The sequence below is a fragment of the Pantherophis guttatus genome, chromosome 4, assembly GCF_059756535.1.
Source record: "Pantherophis guttatus breed Tessera chromosome 4, ASM5975653v1, whole genome shotgun sequence".
Lineage (NCBI taxonomy): Eukaryota > Metazoa > Chordata > Lepidosauria > Squamata > Colubridae > Pantherophis > Pantherophis guttatus.
The window spans coordinates 48,661,391-48,681,385 of NC_142066.1; the positions used below are offsets into that span (position 1 = coordinate 48,661,391).

General features: G+C 37.9%; 1 protein-coding gene across 2 annotated transcripts in view; it reads right to left on the reverse strand.

Annotated features, from left to right (window-relative positions):
• Window positions 1–19,995, reverse strand: part of KCNH4 (potassium voltage-gated channel subfamily H member 4) — a 70,530-nt gene that overhangs the window by 25,666 nt on the left and 24,869 nt on the right. For both annotated transcript variants that reach the window (XM_087892110.1, XM_034415664.3), the window contains exons 5-11: window positions 16,868–17,111; window positions 13,094–13,251; window positions 9,518–9,719; window positions 6,383–6,577; window positions 5,775–5,974; window positions 3,585–3,834; window positions 1,058–1,272 (exon numbers count right to left, since the gene is read on the reverse strand). In XM_087892110.1, the coding sequence (XP_087748236.1) occupies window positions 1,058–1,272; window positions 3,585–3,834; window positions 5,775–5,974; window positions 6,383–6,577; window positions 9,518–9,719; window positions 13,094–13,251; window positions 16,868–17,111 (1,464 nt within the window). The remainder of the gene's footprint in view (window positions 1–1,057; window positions 1,273–3,584; window positions 3,835–5,774; window positions 5,975–6,382; window positions 6,578–9,517; window positions 9,720–13,093; window positions 13,252–16,867; window positions 17,112–19,995) is intronic.

Below are 19,995 nucleotides of genomic sequence, written 5' to 3' on the forward strand. Positions count from 1 at the left end.
GATAAGTGATTCTATTCTCAGCAAAAGTTTTTTAAGACCATGGGATGCAGAGTTTAGGTATTTCCTAGAAATGAATTCTAAATTTTCCTGCTGCATGAGAAATTTGAGAGTTAGATGTTCAGATACAGACCTTGTTTTGGTATGTGCAAATGTTCTTGTAGGTAAAATCCTATATCTTGCATTAAAAGTTGCAATTGTCAGATTGATTTGGAAACTCTTAATGGCAACGCAAGGAGATTCAGTACTTAAGGGCCTCAGGTCTTATTCCTAGATGACCAAGTCTCTCTCTTCCTTCACTCCTATGATTTCACTTAATTTAAAACTACCATTGGAGCTTTAATTAGATGGAATTTGTATAAAGTGTATGGCTATTTTCAGATATAGCAGCAACATCAAATGTGACTATGCCAGCCCTGTGGCATTCTTACCTCCCAAACAAGAGAAGAAAAGTATGCTTAACATTGTTTTTGAAATCCTTGGTTGTAGGTTCATTTTCTTACATGTAATGAAGTAATGTATTAATCTGTGGATGTTCCTAGTCTCTCTGCATCTGATATCTATATCTGTAAATTGTGCATGAGGAAACAGAGCGGGCTATAGATCCTTTGCTCTGGATAACATAACCAGGAGGGAATGGACTTCTATACTGTATGTAATTTCTTTCCAACATGTTCTTGGATTGTGAGAATAGCAACCAAGAATATGAACCGGAGAATTTTGGATGCTGAAATCCACATATCACAAAGTTGTGAAGGCTGAGAAACGATGGTCTGCATAACTATGGTAACCACACTGGAACTGACATGGAATAAAATCAAATCCCCCTTTCCTGTTCTACTTCCATAAAGCTGTAAAGACAAAATATAAAGGAAGCAGAGAACTTCCTTTCCATTATACATAGAAGAGCCCTTTCAGAGTGGTCAGACTGGAAGCATGGGTCCTAATGGCTTGGACAAAGAAAATTCCTGTAGAAGTCAAATGTTCTTCACTTGGAATGACTCACTCTGCCAGAATGAAGAGCTAGAGTCATAGGGAAATGTCATCCATACCCACCTACCTCAATCTCACTACCCTCACGTAGGTTGAAAGTGAGGTCCTGCTGGATGTCTGCCATGAACTTGGCAGAATATTCAGGGTACAACTCCAGAACCTCAACAAGTCCACGTAGGCTGATGTATTGGAGGTCACAGTAGGTCAGTGCCTTAACGTCTGCATTGGTCTTGATGACTTGGTCTTTACTGGGCAGGTCAGCACCAATAAGATCTCCTTTACCTACAAAAAGTCAAGGTTTGGGATATGTATGAATGGGTTGGGAGGCAGAGAGGCTATTGCAGCCTCTGCCTTTGTATACTCAAACAATACTTCAAAGTCATAGAATGACTGGCTCACAAATTATGCAAAGCCATCAAATAATTTGCTTAGTTTTCATTTAGAGTTTTGGACTATCCTCTGTAATATGTAAATCATGGTTGATGACTTAATGGAATGTGTGACCTTAGGCCACTGTTGCTAAAGCATTCCATAGTTAAATCACAGTTTATCATGAAGTATGAATGCAGACACAGTCTGGACCTTGGGACAAAAAATTTGCCTGCTGAAGATGGATTGTTTTGTTATTCTTTCTTTTTGATGTTTATAATAATTGTAATAGCTCTAAATTGCCTGTTTTCTTAGTTCCTACCACTCTTTTCTATAGCTAGGCTAAACAGATTTACATTTGTGGGAAATATTTATTACAATTTCATTTTTTACAAAAAAGAGGAAACAAATACAAGAAACAAGTTTTCCTCAGATAACATTAGTTTTTTGTTCCATGTAATAGATCCCCAAAGCACTAAAAACTTGGGTAGGAAAATTTGACCTTCTTTTATTGTACAGAACGCTTTCCTAAACATGGCTTCTTCCCCCACCTGGCTAGGAACTCTGGACATTACTCTCAACACATCTGGAGACTGCTGGTGCTGTGAATCAATTCTGAAATTGGCCTTTTGCTAGATGGTGACTAAGTTCACACATCATGCTAGCTACAGCTTATTTAATGAAGGTGTATTGAATAAGCACCAACGAGCCGGATTCACACATCCATTTCTTGAAACTATTGCCCAACAAGCCACTCAGATTTGCTCTTTTAAATGACTTTTCTAAAGCTAGACAGATTTCCCAAGCCTTGTTCTGTGAGTTCTTGTACTTGTTAGAGAATATAAATGTCTAAAATGGATACCCGGCACCCACTTGTTGTTTTGTTAAAGAGCTCATCTGTAGTTTAACCATTTGCTGAACTTCACTTCCCAGCAAACCAACTCATCATTCAATTACATTTTTTATGACTTTCCAATGGTGATATTAATATGCTTTCTCCTTTCCTTGAACTGGGACGAAAGTATATTGATATAAATTATGCTGCCAACATAGATTACCATAACCATAGATTAACAATAAACCAAGTAATTTTGCTGCTTGGACACAATTTTATGCGGGATAGCTCCAAAGCAGTCTCAACTGTGCTCTCCAGTTGTCACCAGCTAATGGGAAAAACAGCCACCTGTTGTATCCCTGAACATTGGGAATTGAAGCCTTACTTCTTTTCTATTTATCTGCCCTTCATTTTTGTTTTCTTCAAAAATATCTGCATCCTTCTGACAGGATTATCAGTCTCCTTTGTGTGTATGTGTGTGTGCAAGAGAAAGAGAGAGAGAGAGGGAGAGGGAGAGAGAGACCATACATCTGATTTTTTCCCCTTCTCTTTATATAGGAATATCATACTCCCACAAGTTCTATAATTTTGTCAGAGAAGTGAGAGTGTCCTGTAATGATATCAAACAACATTTCCCAGCCCCAAACCTGCCTGAGTGATCAGAAGAGCAAATTTGGAGTACAGAGCAGAAGAGCCCAAATCCAAGAGATCTCAGGGCTGTTTTGCTTCTGGATCATCTTTTCCTTCTCCCTCTTGGAATCAATTTCCTCCATTAATCATTTTCGATGGTTAAAAAGCCTTCGCACTCTCTCCCCTCCCTTATCCCATGTTTATGGAAGTCTTTCTCACTTTCCCTGCCTTATGATCTCTGAAGTGCATGCACGCACACCCAGAAACATAATATCAGATGTAGCAATAGAAGAATTGCTGGCTGATCTCCAAAGAATTCAATATTTCAGTATAAAGAAAAAAGAGATCAGGTCGCAATCAAAGCCAAAAGAGCCAACAATTGGACGTGGAGATGTTTCTGCAGCAGTCTTGCAGGATCAAATGAACATTGGACCTAACAGTATCACCTGCAACTCCCCCCCTCCCCAAGGATAGATAGTCCACATGGGAGGATTTTGTATCCAAAGAAGTAAGAATACATTGCTTCTACATTGGAATAATGGAATGGACAGTGGATTTAATGGACTTAATGAGAGGGAGGCAATGTCATGAGGAAAATGCCCCTGGGAAAAGGTTTTGTAAAGTGTCTTTGTGCTAAAAGAAAATAAGAACAAGCTCCAAATCAAGACCATTGTTTAGTCCCCATTGTTTCCCCACCCAAGATCTATCACTCCCTGCCCAAATGAATGCTGTATTGCTTACTCTTCTTCCTGGGTCTTACCCAAAATGGCCAGCACAATGTTGTCTTTGAGGACTTCAAAAGATCCTGAGCACACAAAATAATTTGCTTGCAGGGCATCTCCCTGACGTAGTAAATACTCGCCAGGCGCACAGAATGAGGTCTTGATATGCAGGGATAAAGCCCGTAGGCAGCCACGGCTGGCACTTTCAAACAACGGCAATTGTAGGATGTCCTTGTTCAAATGCATAGCAATATCAGCCCGTAATTCATCTGGGAAATCATGGAGGAGCTACAGAGAAAAGGTGAGAAGGAGTATGGAGTTTCATGTCAATTACTTTTACTGTTACACCAGTGTTTCTCAGCTTTGGTAACTTTAAGATGTGTGGACTTCAATTCCCAAAATTCCTTAGTGAGAGGACTGGGGAATTCTGGAAGTTAGAATCCACACATCTTAAAGTTGCCAAGATTGAGAAACACTGCTACTCTGTAATCTCCCATATTGCAAAGCTTTAACTTCCATTACTTCCAGCCTGTTTAAACTATTAGTTGCTCTCTCCCATCAGTTGAGGCCAACTCATTCATTTATCAATGAGATAATTGATAGGCAATTGTCATATTTTTCTGTGGCAGCTGGAATTAGATGCAGGTGATTCCATCATTCTTTTCAGAATATCAGCTAGATCAGGTTCTTTCTTTCATTGAATCATATCTAACAGATAATGTTTTAAATCACCCTTTCCCTTCCCATGTGGCCATTGCTGAGAGTTGAACATACACGCACTAGGTGGGAAAATCTGATACACAAATCATTGTTACTCTTTAAGAACCTGTTCTTAAGCTTGATGGGTTCTATTTTTCATTTCCTTCCACCTCCCTCCTTCTTTTATACTGAGAGGGAGCTTTTTTTTAAAAAAATTTTTTGCCTTTAATCCATTTTTCATATGACAGATGGGATTGAAAGTGCTTTAAATAAATAAATAAGGAGCAGCTGATTTTATTCTCCCTTGTGTGGGGTTGATGAAAACTATGAAAGCTCAGGGACAAAAGCATAAGAAATGTAAACCTATAGTCCAGAATCCAAGAAATAGGATGGGGAAAATGTGGATGGGGATATAAATATTGGAGTCTAGTAATTCATCATGGGGAAAAAATGGCAGGAAAATCCTGGACAAATAGATTACATTTCTGAAGCCAAGAAGAGAATAATATGTCACCCATTCATCTCTTCACCTTGAAAATCTCTTTGTTTTGGAAAGCCCAAATATCCAAAGAGATGTGAAGCAGGAATGATTAGATTTTGATCAGAAGAGGCTTGGAAGGGTAAAGCAAAGAATTTGGAAAGTTTTGACTCCTCAAAAAATAACTGAAGTAGGGTGCAGGTATGGGAACAACTATTCTGGAAGAAAACCTTTTAATTCTTCTTTTTGCTTTTTTCCTGGTCTAAAATCCCTCTCTCAAAAGACGCTTCCATTCCAGGAAAAAAAATGCAACATTTCTTCCTCCATTACAATGCTCTAAGCCAATGTTTCTCAATCTTAGCAGTTTGAAGATGTGTGAAGTTCAACCCCTAGAATTCTGGGAGTTGAAGTCCACACATCTTCAAACCGCTGAGGCTAAGAAACACTACTGAAAGCAAAATTAAAGTCTATTTTGCATCTTTAACTGGGTTAAATCCTGAGATATGACAACTTCATTTCTAAGCTTTTTGTCTTCTGCTTTCATTTTCTCTCTCATGTCTCCAAAATTAGAGCTTTGTTTAAATTATGCTTGACTCAGACATTTTTAAAAAGCCAAGGTTCAGGTAGTAACATTTTCAAAAAAAAAAGTTTCCATTATCCAGACAGGGTTTGTTTCACAGTTACTATAATGCAAACTGATAGTATAGTCTGGACACATTAAAGGAGGCTAAAGATTGATGTGCTGATGTGGGAAGAAGTTATTTTGTGCAAGCTATATTAAAATAAACCAGTGATGCACAAGATAAGTAGTGCCTTTCTCTGAATTTGTATCATTTCAATAGCAATCCTTTATATCCTAAAGATTTCACAATTACGGACTCTTCCAACCCATCAAGCCCTATTATACTGACTTGATATTTGAGATTGTGAAACCTGCTCCTTCCTGCAAATAAACAGATCACAAATTCAGGCCTCCACTGTCCTCTTTAGCCATTAGACAATGTTCTCTCCCAATCTCCCTCTAGAAAATTCAGTGAATGAATTGCCCCACCTCATTTGCATCAATGCCATTGTTGACAGACCATGTGGTCTGAAAATATTCCAGCATACGCTGCTTGAGCTGTTGGGGCAGGTGGTGGACACGGATGAAGTCCTTGAGATCCTTCATGCGGGTATGATAGAGGGAACGTCGTGAATACATGCGTTGTATGATGGCTGTCACATTGCCAAAGACCACAGCGTGCATCAGAGCTGAAGCAAGGAGGAGAAGGGAAGATATTTGGATATGGTGAATGATCCTTCTAATAGGAGCCTTGTTTCCAAGAGTTACAAGACCTGCTTCAAGGAAACCAGCCTTTAAAGATGACAAGAAAGCCCTTCCCTATTTTTCTTCTCATTGCTAAAATAAAGTTATAGAATGTTTCAGACTATAGAGGCTTAATTTAACCATTGAGATGCAACTTAATAGATCTTCCCTTTCTTTTCTTCTTTCTTTTTTTCTCACAACTGCCCTTGCATAGTTGGAATCATGTCTGAGAATTTGGGGAGTTGTTGTCTAAACATCTAACTTGGGAAAGATGGTTTTAGATGCCAGTGCTAAATTTTCTCATATTAGGGCAGAAGAGAATAAATGTATGTCTACACCGAGGATGTACTTACCACCAATGAGCATGGTGCAGATGGAAAATATTTTCTCAGCATCTGTGTTGGCGCAGACATTGCCAAAGCCTACGCTGGTCAGACTGCTGAGGGTGAAGTACAGAGAGGCAATATAGGCGCTGTGGATGGATGGTCCACCCACAGAGATGTTGATATAGGGGGCCTCAATTCGTTTGCCCAATTCATGGAGCCAGCCTGTTGGGCACAATGATGGGTTAATCTTCTTGGGTAGACAAGAGTTCAGAGATTGTATGGCTAGGGTCATTTTTAAAATTGAAATGTAATTTGTTTGCATTCATGCAAGACAAGCTAAACAAACCATATTGATAAAGTCAACATGTGAACACAGCCAAAAGTTTTACAAGACTACCCTAAATATAATAAGGCATCTTAGAATTTGAGATTCATAGAATAAAAGTCTCAGAGGTCTGCCCTTAACAATTTTCTTGGCAAAGCAGAATAGCAAGTTAAATGCTAGATCATAATTTTGTAAAAAAATTCCATACTTCAATTGATCAAAATGGGGAGGACTTTTATCATAATAACAATTTTGGCATGTGGCAGATTTTGACACACTCCCTGCAAAATCCCATCTTACTCTATAGACTATAGTAAAACTTTGATTCTCCAGATCACTCTTCAAAGACCGTATAGCAATAGCAGTTAGACTTCTATACCATTTCATAGTGCTTTACACATGTCTCTAAGCAGTTTACAGAGTCATCATAATGCCCCCAACATTCTGGGTCATCATTTTACCAATCTCAGAAAGATGGAAGGCTGATTCAACCTGGAGCCGGTAAGGATCGAACTCCTGGCAATGAGCTCATTGAATTAGCCTGAAATACTGCAATCTAACCATTTTTCTATCACAGCTCTTTTCTTTTTCTTTTTTTGCATTTTTTTTTTTTTTGCACTAATGAACCTATTTGATAACTAGGGCAAATGGTGAGACATAAATGAGGGGAAAAGTCTTCATATGTTGTCCCTATCTCCATTACTCATCTGGTATATTGCTAGTTATGAACGAGTTATAAATAAGCTATTGCTAGTCTCTGGGTTTCAGAGAGAATGGAAATTTCCTAGTCCTCTCTCCCTGCTTTAAGTGCCTTATGCTTTTAAAATCTAGAGTTTAATTGGGTTATAATAGCTTATTGTTGATTGTGTCCTGGTAAGGCTGTAGAGAATTTTATTTTGGACATTTTATTTAACAATGCTCTAACTTGGCGACATCATTATAAGGCAATACTTCTGAAAGCAAAATCTATTATGACAGCCTTGCTTCAATATTTTTACTCAAAATGAAGATTTGTGCATGCAATAATACATGTTTTTAATGCCAATATTGCATCTCAAATTTTATATGGAACTCCAGTTTGAATCAAATTTGCCAATAACAGCATAACACAACTGCAGGTGAATTTTTAAAAATATCTTTTAAGTGTCCTATACTATGTCCAAAGTCTGCTATTTTCTTGGAAACTGGACAATGTCCTTTGATAACAAAACTTGGTTAGCACTATTATAATTTGGTTACAAATATGTCTTTCTTAAATAAGGAAGAATTCTCCAAATGAATTCTTTGCAAATATGTGGTTTAAACAGGTGACTCAAAATATTAGTTAGACTGATAATTTTTTCTTCAGCGGTATGTCATCAGCACTTCATTGACCATGAATTGATTATGAAAACAGAGGCTATGGGATCATTCAGTATAGGAATTAATAGCTAAAGCCAGTGCACCATGTTCACCTGCAACATTTGGAAATAATTATATTTTTTTCAACTCCCTAAATATTTGAATAGCTTCTATTTTGTAGTAAACACAGAACATTCTTTTCAAAACTAGTTTAAATGTGTTGCCATCAAATATGCTATATGATAGATTTTTTAAAATTCCATCTTTCAAAGATTTTATCTCTGTAATGATGCTGATCCTGAAATGGTGGATCATTATTTTATTGTAATGTGAATTTTATAAGAGTCTCCAGCAGAACAGAACAGAAGTTATCTGTCCTGTTTAAAATTTAAACCAGGAATATGTAAAATGTCATTTGCAGATTAAAATATATTTATTTATTATATCTTTATCACACCTTTATTACTTTTAAGTATCTTGGTGGTGAACTTTCATAATACTCCTTCTTTTTCCCATTTTCCCCACAACAACCCTGTGAAGTAGGTTAGACTGAAAGAGTGACTAGCTCAAAGTCATCCAGTCAGGTTTCATACTGAAGGTGGGACTAAAATTCACAGGTTCCTGGTTTCTAGGACAGCATTTTAACCATAATAGCGAAATGGCTGTAGATTACAGCCTAAAATTAGATTGGCAACAGACAGATTTTTGACTATAAAAACATGGTTTTAGTAACAAATTAATGACCTGAGGTTTTAAGTGTGTAATATATTATTTATTAAATATTTTACTTGTTATTCAATATCAAGTTTAGATTATGTTTCCAATTTGCTTTGGGGCCTTTTGACCGTAAATAAATGAATAATAATAAAAGTTGCACCACTATTCATGGGATTCTATGAAGTGTTTTTGGTGTTACTGGTATTAATGTTCTTATGCTCCAAAGTTGCTTTTCCCTAGATTAAACTAAATTATATTGCCACTATTTGGCAGAAGCTTAGCAAAGATGGTTTAAAACCAGTGCCCTAAAAATTTGAGGGGCTATCATAAAGAAGTGGGGCTCAAATTATTCCACAAAGCACCAGAGAGCAGGACAAGAAACAATGTTGGAAACTAACCAAAGAGAGAAGCAACCTGGAATTAAGAGAAACTTCCTAACAGTGAGGACAATTAACCAGTGGAATAGCTTGCCTTCAGAAATCGTGGGAGTTCCATCACTGGAGGTTTTTACGAAGAAACTAGAGAGCCACTTATCTGAAATAGTATAGGTTCTCCTGCTTAAGAGGGGGCTGGACTAGAAGACCTCCAAGGTCCCTTCCAGCTCTATTCTATTCTAAATGTTACATTTCTTTCAAACTCTTTCAAAAGTTTAGATTCTAACTTGCTGGAGTACAGAATGTCCTGACTATGAATTCTGTGAAGAGATGTATTTGATTCTGTTTGGTGCAATGCACCAGGATTTGTAAGACAAGGGCTTCCCAATCATATCTTAAACTCACCAATGTCCCAGGTCACAGGGTCGTTGCTCTCCTGCCGGCCAATGACATACCAAATGCAAGCCATCCAATGAGCCAGCAGGGCAAACATGGACATGAGTAAGGTCAGGACCATGGCACTGTACTGGGAATAGCGATCCAGTTTCTGGAGCAAGCGGAGCAAGCGCAGCAGACGGACAGTCTTTAACAGGTGTACCAGGTATGTCTGGGAAAGGTAGGAAGAGAAAAACAGATTGACATAAAGGGACAGGCCACTGGAACATTCAGCTAAACTCCACCTAGTCACAAAACTCAAGAAGTGATCACAGGTCAGTAATATTATCATGCATAATATTAAACATTAATGTGGTGATTTCGGGTTGATGCATAAACTCAGCTACTATATTTTTAATCCGTAATTTATTGTGCTTGTCTAAGATTCATGGACTTGTGGGATCCAAACACTACTTTTTACAGTTTCCAACCCAATTTCATTTTACAATGTGCCCAAGCTCTTCTCAGGGATGGGTAAGTGGGAACAATGGCTTTATTTCTGGACCATGGCCCTCACAGCTCTTCCTAGTGGTGTAGCACGAATGGTACTACTGGACTAAAGCCAGGTCACTGTCATCTGAAAGACAAGGTAAAACTGGCAAGTTCTTGGAAAGTAAGATACTGGACATTACTCTTTTGCCCTCTGTGTTGTAAGGTTGGCTGGTAACCTCATTAGCCAAGAGGCTGTATTGAAGTCTTCAAGTGCTTGGTCTTGATCGCATGCATATCTCAACATGCCCACCAAAGAGTTGTACCAGAGAGAGATGAAAGATAAAAAAGAAAAGTGCATCCAGAGTGAAGGAGTTAGGTGAGATGTAGAATTTGCCAGAAGAGTTCAGCTGGAATCAGAATAGTGTCTAAAGTTGCTCTGATGTTCAGCTAGAGACATTTTGTCAGTTCAATGCTGAATTTCAAAATGTTCAACTTTTCTGATTTTTTTTTCAAGGCTTTGAGGAATATATAAAACTTAGGCTGCAATCATGGCTGCAATCATATTATTAAAGAAGACAAAGTTTTGCATTACTTTGCTGACTGGTTCTTGAGAAATATAAAAAACACTCTAAGAGCTTCTTGGATATGTGCCCACTTGATAGAAACAAGTGAATGTAGATGACCACATTCAATATATAGACAATGATTTATTCTCCTAAGTACTAATCATTCTGTAACCCAGACAGTGCAATTGTGAACAAGAGGGAAATGTGAACAATTCAGAGGACTTCAATTATGCAGAAAAATGTTAAACTAAAAGCTGACTAGTTTAATGCACATGCAACAATAATTGTCCCTTAACAAAATAAAATGGGTCAGCAGGAAGAATGATGTTTTTTGGAAAAGTGTGAGTGGGTAGTGTCCAATTCACTACCACTTGAATCTCATTTTAAGAATCATGTTTACATCTTGTGTCCAATTATGTACTTGTCATTCTAAATAAAGCAAACTGACCAAAGAATGTCCATTTCTTGTTCAGATAATGTGTTTAATTAGTATAAAAAGCCTCAGTCCCACATCTCCCCTAAAAGCAAAATCACCAAAAGTGGGACAGGGCTTTAGAAAGAGCAGATACCAGTATTAGAAAAGAGAGGGCTGCATAGTTAAAATCTAAACTGGAGGTCTGGGATTTTGCAAGAGTGGTAATTATTGTTTCCAATAGGGTAGCTTCATGCGACAGTTTTTCTTTTCTTTTCTTTTATAGTAATCTATCCCAAACCCAGTGGACTCAAACATCAAATGAGAGGAGAAGGAGGAGCCCAAATCTATTCCAAACCTAAAACATAATTACAAAAAAGCAAGGAAAAAACCCAAAATAGGCATCAACAGGCAGCTGTGACTGAACAAACAATGAAATAAAAGTTCCTGGCAGCCACTATTCCATCAGGTAGGTGCTATCATTTCTCATCTCTGCAGAGGTGAGAGACATTCAGCAGGCCCTTTCTGCATCACGTCTGGCTAAGAGAATTCAATTCTGGCAAGATGTTGAGAGGTTTAGATCATTTTTCTCCAACCCCTGAGACAGTGGTAAGGCTTTATATTGGCCTTAATAGCAGTAGATTTTTTAGCTACTTCTAATAGTAAAAATTAGCTGATGTATAAAGTACACGCCTCCCGCAGAACCTCACTTCCATATTCGCTAGCCAGACTCCTTGAATCTGAGTCTTTAAAATATATAGTTATCTGTCACATAAACTAATGATGAACTGATTTTTCAACTTATTGAAAAACTTCAACTTAAAATTTTCAATTTTGACATAGCCAAATTATCATATTAAAAGGGATGTTAGTAAATCCAGTCGACATAGAGATATTCTGAATAACATCATTTTAAAGGGGACATGAAACTTGTCATATCTAGTGAGGAGAGAATATGCCCAATGAGTATGAAATGCAGTGGGCTGAATGATAGAGGGAAGAATGAGTGAAATGGAACACACTAAAATAAAAACATGGCAGCAAACTGAAGGAACACCTGAGTGGGAGCAGCTGCTTGGCTGCAGATTATCCCTGTCATAAGAGCTAATAACATGATCATCTTTTCAAGAGCATTGCAATTAATGTCTGTAAGTACACTGTGTTTACTACTATTGAAACCTTTAACATGTTCAATGGATTTTTTTACTCGTGGTTTACTAGATATTAGACACACTAATTCAAACAATAGAAGAATGGATGGTAAAGGTGATGGAGTTGGTGAAAATGGCAAAATTGACCATTTTAATTAAAGAGAAGAATCCATCTAATTTTGTTCCTAGTGGAAAACTACCTATGGACTTTGTGCTTGAAATTGAAAAAAAACCCAAAACTTTAATTTTAGATTATGATGACTAGATTGATTTTGTTATAGAAATGGGTTGAAATAGAAATGTAAAGGAAAAGGTTGAGGTTATAACATTTTTTTTGTATTCTACTGCACTGAAAAAAGTTGGAAGTCACCTCACATTCTTCTTTCTTTTTCTTTGCCCCTCTCTTCTTTCATCTTTCTCTTTCCTGATTTTGTTATTTGCATTTTATCTCATAACAAATTTTAATAAAAGTATAAAACATAAAAAAGTCTTCCTAGATATTGATCCACCCTTCTTTATATATTTAGGATAGCAGAGAAGATCTTTCTAAATCTTTCCCCTTTAAAATGTAAATTTTAATTTGTTTTTAAAATTATTGGGTGTTTTAAATTTGTCTCGGCCAAATTGTTTAATTCGGTTTTATTCTGTTTTTAAATTTTGTATTTATGTGTTTTATTCTGTGGCTGTTCACCGCCCTGAGTCCTTCGGGAGTAGGGCAGTATATAAATCCAATAAATGAAATGAAAATGAAATGAAATGAAGATATTGGCATTTACTGTTAATTTGGCACCTTATCATGTGTAGGCCACTTTACAGGAATAACATCTTTGACCTTGTACAATTATAAAGCATCTGCTGGTGGCCATGTGGCTTAAAAGCTGGTGCCTCTGAATGGGCTTCTTTTTCTGGAAATTCACCATTTGGCTGGGGCCTTTCCTATGGAGTGCTTTTGCTCATTGCCAGGAGCAGATAAAGTATTACTCACCACTGGAACATTGAAGGCATAGAGGAGGTCAAAGGGCAAGGCTGCAATTAAGTCCACGAAGAACCATGTTGCCACATAGTGGAGGCAAATTGAACGTGTATCATAAACCACCTGGCCTGTTTCACTAACATATGTGGTCCGAAAGTTCAAAACAATATCTGTAAAAAAAAAAAAGGGGGGGGGGTGACTTATTTGCCAATACCAATTCTCCATGACATTATGTTCTACAGGAACATTTGATATGCAGAATAGGAATACAGAGAGCTATTTAGGATTCAATATCGCAAAGTGCTTTGGGGGTAGCTCTTTATACCAGTAGCATTTTTGCCAAGGAACACATGGCTCTTCTATCATTTTGCCCAAGTTGGTCCAGGAAACTCATAAGCTGTAGAAATTGGAATTTGTGTTTCTAGGAATCATAGCTATATACTGTATTTTCCGGCGTATAAGACGACTTTTTAACACATGAAAATCTTCTCAAAAGTCGGGGGTCGTCTTATACTCCGGGTGTCGTTCTCCTGTAACCAGGCAGACCATCCCGAAAGGCTCTAACGAGCCTTAAATGGCTCTGGCGTTCCCAGCTTTGCCTGCTAATCAGGCAACTCAGCTGGGATCGCCAAAGCCATCGATCCAAGCTCTGATGATCCCAGCTGCGTTGCCTGCTAATCAGGCAATGCAGCTGGGATCGCCAGAGCCATGTAAAAGGAAAACAGTTTTTTTCTTTTACATGGCTCTGGCGATCCAAGCTCTGACGATCCCAGCTGAGTTGCCTGCTAATCAGGCAACGCAGCTGGGATCGCCAGAGCCATCGATCCAAGCTCTGATGATCCCAGCTGCGTTGCCTGCTAATCAGGCAACGCAGCTGGGATCGCCAGAGCCATGTAAAAGAAAAAAAGTTTTCCCCCTCCAGCTTGCTTACCTTAGCTGCTAGTCGCAATGCTTGCCTTGCTTCACTTGCCTGAATCAATTCCATCAGCAAGCCACTCCCTACCTTCAATCAAGCAGGCAGGGAGTTGTGGACTTCAACTCCCAGAATTCCTCAGCCAGCAAAACAAAGCTGGCTGAGGAATTCTGGGAGTTGAAGTCTACAAGTCTTAAAGTTGTCAAGGTTGGAGACCCCTGCTCTATTGGGTAAGTTTTTTTCCCATTTGGAAGCTTTAAAAAAATAGTTAATTGGGGGATTTTTTAGTTGTTCTTTTTTAAACCTAGCCATTTAAAGTTTAGGAAGTTTTAAATTTAGTTTTCATATAAAAAAAAATTTGTGCAGCTTTCTGAGATTTAGTGTGTTTCTGTAGTGTTTCACTCTAACTACACAAACACACAAAATCTCACAAAGCTGTATGTGGAATTTTGTGTGTGTGAAGTGTGAAAGTTGTTTTTTTGGGCTTTTTGTGGCTGTATGAGGTTCCTGCTTGTTGCAGGGGTCATTTTGGGTCTAGCACAGCTGCTTTTACATTGTGGGTGGGCCAGTTGATGTTTTTTCATTTTTATTTGGTGTGCGTTGGAAGAGGGGTAGTCTTATACGGCGAATATAACCCAAACCCTATATTTTAACAGGAAAAGTCGGGAGTCGTCTTATACGCCCAGTCGTCTTATACGCCGGAAAATACGGTATCTTTGGAATATTAGAATTCAATTCTTGGCATATTGAAATTTTTTAAACATTTGTTTACTTCTCTATCAGTTCCCCCCAAATAGGGAATACTGAAAACATGGAGAATTGTGATAGTCTGAAGATTCTCTAACAGAAAAGCCTCACCAAGTCCAACACTTATATTCTATAGAGACATCCTGGCTGTTTGCGTTAATACTTGAAAGCATTATTTAATGGTCAAACATGGTACTGTATATTCCTTGGTGCTCTTTGAGCTAGCTTGTTTTCTTGCAGACATTTCATCATCCTTAACTAGGTAACATCATCAGTGCTAGTAAGGAGTGCTGTTTGCTGTCAATTTATTTTCTGGTGACTTGTCTGTCTGTGTGGGTTGGGGTGAGTATTGAGGTATTGCTTACTTAATTGTTGGTCTGAAGTTGACCTTGGAGCTAATCTATGATGATCTGCATGCTGATTACTGGTGGAGAGGACTGGAGTCTTTTTCTTTTTTTCAGCTGGTTGATTGTCTCTTTTGAATAGTCTACAGATGTTGTCACCTAATGAGAAGGAAGGACTCACTGGAGAACAGCCTAATGCTGGGAAAGATTTACGGCAAAAGAAGAAGGGCACGACAGAGAATGAGATGGCTGGATGGAGTAACTGAAGCAGTAAGCGTGAGCTTAAATGGACTCCAGAAGATGATAGAGGACAGGAAGGCCTGGAGGAATGTTGTCCATGGATCGGACACGACTTCGCAACTAACAACAATGTTGTTAATGTCTATGTGTCTATTAATGTCTGATTTGTCAGAGTGCCAGGTATTTCAAAATTCCCTGGCATTTTTGGATTTGGCCTGGTCTAGGATTGTCACATTTTCCCAGCTGAAACTATGGTTAAATTTGTTTATATGTTATGAATTTAAAGGATTTTCAGCATGTCTTCTGACTGCCAGTTGGTGTTCATGGATGCGTTCTGTCAATCTTCTATCTGTTTGTCCTATATAGTGGGTGTTGCAGTTCTTACATTGTATGTTGTAGGTGCCTCCTTTTTCTTTTCTTTTTTTTTTACTGGAGTTGCTGGTTCTTTTGGTTTGCTTAAGATGTTTTGGAGGGTTTTAGTTGGCTGGAGAAAAAGACTCCAGCATCTCTCCATCAGTAATTAGCATTCAGATCAGCATAGATTAACTCCAAGGTCAACTTCAGTTCAACAATCAAGTAAGCAATACCTCAATACTCAACCCAATCCACACAGACAGATAAGTCACCAGTAAATAAATTGACAGTAGACAGCACTGCTTACTAGTTAAGGGTAATGAAACTTCTGCAAAAAAACAAGCGAGCTCGGAGAGCATTAAGGAGCCCACATTTCAACCCCGAGCTACAAATATTCACCTTAATTGATAATATATTCCATTATAATGCAGGTATAGGGCCAGCGCATGGCTGTGCTAAGTGAATAGCTAGACAATTTTGATAATAACAGTGTTGTTCTGATCAGATAACACTGCATAATTTAATGATCTAACTACTTTTATTAAAAAGATAATAATTATTCAATTACCAATTTTGATTTTCTATTATATTTTACCCTGCATTACTGTATAGAGCAGGTGCAGGGTGATCAAAAAGAGTATGGCTCTGGGTCAAAATGGAGTCTCTCATTATCCATTTTGTGTCTGGGGAAGACAAACCATATACAGAGGATCTGGGATCCTTTCTTATTCCTCAGGTTTGACAGGTTTTAGAGGCAACATGATTGTCTTAAGTCTTGAAAATGCATTCAAACATTTACAATCTCTTTCCAAAAGAGATTCTGGCTCTATCCACTTTTGAAAAGTAGAATTTGACATGCCTCAAAAAGCTTGTTGTGATCCACTGCTGGGAGCTGACTGTTCCTTATTCTAGAACAGTGTTTCTCAAACTCAGCAATATTAAGCAAAATTAAGACTTCAGTGCCCAGAATTCCCATAGCCAGCAGGTTGGAAGAATTCTGGGAGTTGAAGTCCATACATTTCAATGTGGTTGAGATTAAAGAATATTCTAGAAATAAAGAATACTGCATGATTTGATCTCTGCTCTAGGAATATTGATGCCCATTTCACATGTCTGCCCAGGTGTGTCCTTTTCATACTATTTGTAAATATATGTTGGACTCTCCCCAACCCAGTCTTAAGTCCTTACCAACAATGAAAAGCATCTCGACTACAATGTCACTGACGATGGTGCTGCGGGCAGCTGTCAAGCTGTCTTCAGCGTCAGTGAAGCAGACATTGTAGGGAACAGTTACTGCCACATAGAAAGTAGCCAGGAGGATGAGCCAATCCCACAGGGCTTTGAACATGCTGTAGTGAAGAAGGATGAAGCGCGACTTCTGTACATAAGCCACTTTGTACTCTGGCACTGAGGGCTTGTTTTCATAGACATCCTGAAGAGGAGAAGAGAGGAAATGCAATTTCAGCTACCAACATCATCGTCATAAGCTCCTGAGAAGCCTCCTGGCGGTCTTACAATAAGCACTAGGCTGAAATCAGCAGTTTTTTCAGGAAGACATCTTCCTTACCCTGCTGAAAAATAGCCCCAAGTATGGCATTGTGTAATAATGTCATTCTCTGGAGCGGCTGGGGCCAACTCTGCTTGATAAGATTTTGTGTGAGAAGCAAAATAGGAGAGAGAAGAGGAGGAATAGAAGGACAGGATATAAAATAAAAGGACTCCCCACACACATTGTAGAGAGTGAATGGGGGTGTCTAGTCTTCAGGCTCAGTCTTCAGCCTCAGCATTCCTAAACATAGTTTTTAGAAAACTTTAGGAACAACAGCAGAGTCCTTGCAGAAGCATACCAAACTATAATTTCTATTGTATGAAAAAGTCAAAGTGACGTGGTGCATAGAATATAATCCTATTTTCTTTTGTGAATTTTATGTAATATAATTTAAATGAATTAACTTTAGGTTGTTTTTTTTTAATTTGATTTATATGCCGCCCTTCTCAGGAGACTCAGGGCGGCTTACAGTGCGTTAAGCAATAGCCTTCATACTTTTGTATATTTATACAAAGTCAGCTTATTGCCCCCACAAACTGGGTCCTCATTTAACCTACCTTAGAAAGGATGGAAGGTTGAGTCAACCTTGAGCCTGGTAAGATTTGAACCTGCAGTAATTGCAGGCAGCTGTGTTAATAACAGGGTGCTTTAGACCACTGTACTACCAAGTTTTTGTCTTAGATACGTCCATTTCTTTGTCTTGTTGCCATCTCTTTTATCATTAACATGGTATTCAAAGGGAAAAAAGTGGCCTTCACTATGAAAACTATCAGGCCATGTTAGAATGATTCCTCCCAAAATCTTAGAACTCTCTTCCTTTTACTGTGGCATGAGTATTTGTAAGTCAATAGGCTTACAGTTACAGGTGGACATTCATGATTCATATTATTCATTCATATATAGTAAATTCCTTCTGTGTTTCAGTAAAAGCTGCTAAAGTGATAAACAATAAAATTCGAAAACTACACAACTTGTACACAATGTGCACAACTCAGAAGATAAAATTATGATGAAACAAAACTTGAAATTATTAAAATGTTCCATGCGTCATCAGAACAAAATTTAAAACATTTTGAGCATGTCAGGAAAGCATTTGATATTAGTTCCTTGTTTCTTCATTTTTCATTCTAATTGGGTTAGCAGTCTATGTTGATTGCTACCAATCAGGTACCTTGCTGAAAAACTGACAAAAGACACTACTAGGAAAAAAATAGATAAAAATCCCAGGCAGCTCTAACTAAAATGACACTTCATTCTTGTTTTGAATTCATAGATCTAACATGTAGGACAAAGAACTATTTATTTCATATTTTTTTTCTATTAGCAAGTAGTTATTACCTCCCATCACGGCCATGGAAGATGAAAAACTCAGCCCAAACAAGCACTGAGATGTTTTTCAAAAATTACTACATAGGTTACTGCAATATATGCATTCTGAATAAGCTCCAGTGTTCTGCTGATATAGATTTTTCATAAGATTTTAAAATGAGAATTCATTTCATCTGTTAAAGACATCCTGGAGCTAAATGTCAGCCAGGTACAAGAGCATGAACAGAGGGAACACACAACCTCAGCAAAATAAGTCACACTAACATTTTACTGGCAATCTTCGTACAGCTTCTGAACACTGCCAACATTTATGTTTGAAGCACAGCAGTTCTCACACCTGCACACAACTTTGCATCTACATGCTTTTTTTTTTACAGGCAAATATACTCACAGTATGCATATGTGCAAATACATGCAAATACACTTTCAACTTCCCCATAGCAATTAGGAAAAAAAAAACTCTCTTACTTTCCAGGCAAACAGGCAATAGCATGAAACAATTAGACAGTTCTCTCTTCTGTGATTTGCTGGCCAGAGCACTCCAGCTGTGCTGGATGTGGTGTCTATGATGTGCAGCCTCAGAGACAGCACATCCTTTCTGACTTAGCTGAATTAGTGAGTAAGACAAGGAACAGCAACATTGGACAAGTGCAAAAGCAAGAGTGGTAGTGGCTGAATTCTACTGCAACCTAGGTGGTTCAGAATCTAACAGAAAGACATCGAGATGATCCATATGAGGTCTTCATCCAGCAGGAGCATGATGTAGATCCTCCTAGAAGAACTGGTAGAGATATATCTAAGCAAATCACACGAAGTCTCCTCCCCCTCCTATGCATCTCTCAGATGACATGAGCAGTTGTTCAAATAAGCCAACAATTGGCTGTGATTATCCATGTGTGTCTGCCTGTGCTTTGGTGGTGGATGAAAAAGACCAACTCTCAAAAGTAAGTCATGAAAGCCCAGCAATGGAATTTCATTTTAAGGAAGTCAAGTTGTTCCACCAAATCAACATTTAATGATGAATGATGGAATGTCACCCTATTGTCTGCCTTGAAGAAAACTTTACATCATGTAAATGTTATGTTTGCCAGTGGTTTACATATCAACAACTGAAAGAATGATTTAAATCAGATAAAAAGAGTTGTGGGTTTGATTTTGCTAAAAATGAATTGGAAATCTTACTGTGTGGTAGTGATGTGCATATTATTGCTAAGATTTATTAAATGTTGTTGAAATTGAATTTGGAAAGTGAACATGTAAAACATTGCATGATTCAGTGGGCAGGGAATTTTGGATATAATGTGATGCTTGAACAAAGGAAAAATATGAGGATGAAAGATTTAAAATTTATCCTAAACTATAATTTAAAATAAAAAATGTATAAGATAATATATTGCTGGTATTTAACACCAGATAAGTTATCCAGAATGTATAAAGG